At 47.5% G+C, this 2,056-nt stretch overlaps 1 protein-coding gene across 1 annotated transcript; it reads right to left on the reverse strand.

Moving 5' to 3' along the window:
* Positions 1-936: 936 nt before the first annotated feature.
* Positions 937-1,688, reverse strand: LOC127148978 (uncharacterized mitochondrial protein AtMg00860-like). Its single transcript, XM_051083416.1, has 2 exons — positions 1,392-1,688; positions 937-1,122 (listed from the first exon to the last, which is right to left on the reverse strand). Exons 1-2 carry the CDS (start codon positions 1,686-1,688, stop codon positions 937-939), a joined length of 483 nt encoding a protein of 160 aa, XP_050939373.1.
* Between the last annotated feature and the right edge of the window lie 368 nt (positions 1,689-2,056).

Raw genomic sequence — 2,056 nt, forward strand, 5'->3', positions numbered from 1 at the left:
TACCTGGTCTCCCGCCCGAAACTCAAGAGGTCGTCGCTTTTTGTCCGCCCACTTCTTCATCCGCTTCGACGCTTTTTCTAAGTACGCTCGGGCGATGTCGTTTGTCTGTTTCCACTCCTTCGTGAAATTGAGGGCTCGAGGGTTCTTCCCTGCAAAGGGATGATCGACAAGGTGTGGCAGTACTGGTTGACTCCTAGAAACAATCTCAAACGGGCTTCTCCCTGTAAATGAACTTGTCTGAGCGTTGAAACAGAATTGCGCTACGTCCAATAGCTTGACCCAGTTCTTTTGCCTTGCGTTTACAAAATGGTGCAAGTATTCCTCGAGCATGCAGTTGAATCGCTCAGTCTGGCCGTCAGTTTGGGGGTGGTAGCTTGAGGATATGTTCAGACTTGTCCTCAAGAAGGAAAATAACTCCGTCCAGAAGGAGCCAATGAATCTACCATCCCTATCACTCACTATACTTGTCGAGACTCCCCACAACTTAACAACATGCTTAAAGAACAATTGAGCTGTCATTTCTGCTGAACACTGCCTGGTGGTGGGGATGAAGGTGGCGTACTTTGAAAAACGATCAATGATGACTAAGATGGCTTCAAAGTCGCCTACCTTAGGAAGATAGGTGATAAAGTTCATAGAGACACTCTCCCAAGGTCTTGTTGGAACCGGTAGAGGGTCAAGAAGTCCAGCAACCTTCACTTTCTCTACTTTATCTTGTTGGCAGATGAGACACGTCTTAGTGTACTGCATGACATCATCTCTCATATTCGGCCAAAAGTAGCCCTTCTTCAGCAAGGCGTACGTCTGCTGCCATCCGGGATGGCCAGCCCATAGAGTGTCGTGACACTCATACAACAATTTCTTCCTTAAGTCCCCTGCTCTAGGAACATATAGTCGATTGCCCTTTGTGACTAACAAGTCTTCCTCGACCCAAAACTATCGTGTTTTTCCCGCCTTCACTAAATTCATGACATTCTGAGCGGCATGAACTTTCTGTAGGAACTCTCTCAAGGTGTCTCTAACCGACCCACCAATCTCGCTCCCCCAGAGGTCAGCTAACAGGCATATGGCTGCATGTTCTTGTTTTCGACTTAGGGCATCAGCAGCCTGGTTGCTCGACCCCTTCTTGTGTTCAAATTCGAAGTCGAACTCAACCAGAAATTCCTATCATCTTGCTTGCTTCGAAGTCAACTTTGGCTGGGTAAAGAAGTGGCAGGTTGCACTGTTGTCCGTCTTCACTACAAACGATGAACCTAGTAGGTATTGTCTCCAGGCCCTCAAACAATGTACTACTGCGAGCATTTCTTTTTCGGACACAGTATACCTCCTTTCGGCTGCATTCAACTTTCGACTTTCGTATGCGATCGGGTGCTCATTCTGTAGGAGCACACCCCCAACGCATAATCTGACGCATCTGTCTCGACTTCGAAAGGTTTGGTCACATCCGTAATCCCCAGAAGTGGCCCCTCCATCATGGCTTGTTTTAGGCCGTCGAAGGCGGCTTGGCACTCGGGGTCCCAACTCCAGTGAACGTCTTTTTTTAGTAGTTCAGTCAGCGGGCTTGCTCGTTTGGAGAATCCCTCCACAAATCGACAATAGTAATTCGCCAGCCCGAGGAAGGAGCGTAACTCTGAGACTGATTTTGGCACTGCCCAGTCGCGTATCGCAGCAATCTTCCCTTCTTCCATTCCAATTCGGCCACACTCTATCACATGGCCCAAGAAGTTTATCCGCTCTTGTGCAAAAGAACATTTTTCTCTTTTGACATACAGTTGATTCTCCTTCAATTTCTGAAAAACCTTTTGCAGGTGGTCTCTATGTTCCTCCATGGTCGTACTATAGACCACTATATCATCCAGGTAGACTACTACGAATTTATCAAGATATTCGTGGAAGACCTGGTTCATCAACGTACAGAAGGTTGCAGGGGCATTGGTGAGACCAAATGGCATTACGAGAATTCGAACACACCATATCGGGTGACACAGGTTGTCTTCGGCTCATCTCCCTCTGCAATTCTCACTTGGTAGCATCCCGATCGCAAGTCTAACTTTGA

Source organism: Cucumis melo, chromosome 4 (genome assembly GCF_025177605.1).
Source record: "Cucumis melo cultivar AY chromosome 4, USDA_Cmelo_AY_1.0, whole genome shotgun sequence".
NCBI lineage: Eukaryota > Viridiplantae > Streptophyta > Magnoliopsida > Cucurbitales > Cucurbitaceae > Cucumis > Cucumis melo.

Excerpts from the sequence above, each read along its gene's own strand:
- LOC127148978 (XM_051083416.1), bottom strand. The coding sequence starts at position 1,688 with ATGGAAGAAGGGAAGATTGCTGCGATACGCGACTGGGCAGTGCCAAAA. Across the intron at positions 1,123-1,391 it reads CGTCAGATTATGCGTTGGGG|GGGTCGAGCAACCAGGCTGC; the intron begins GTGTGCTCCTAC and ends GAACACAAGAAG.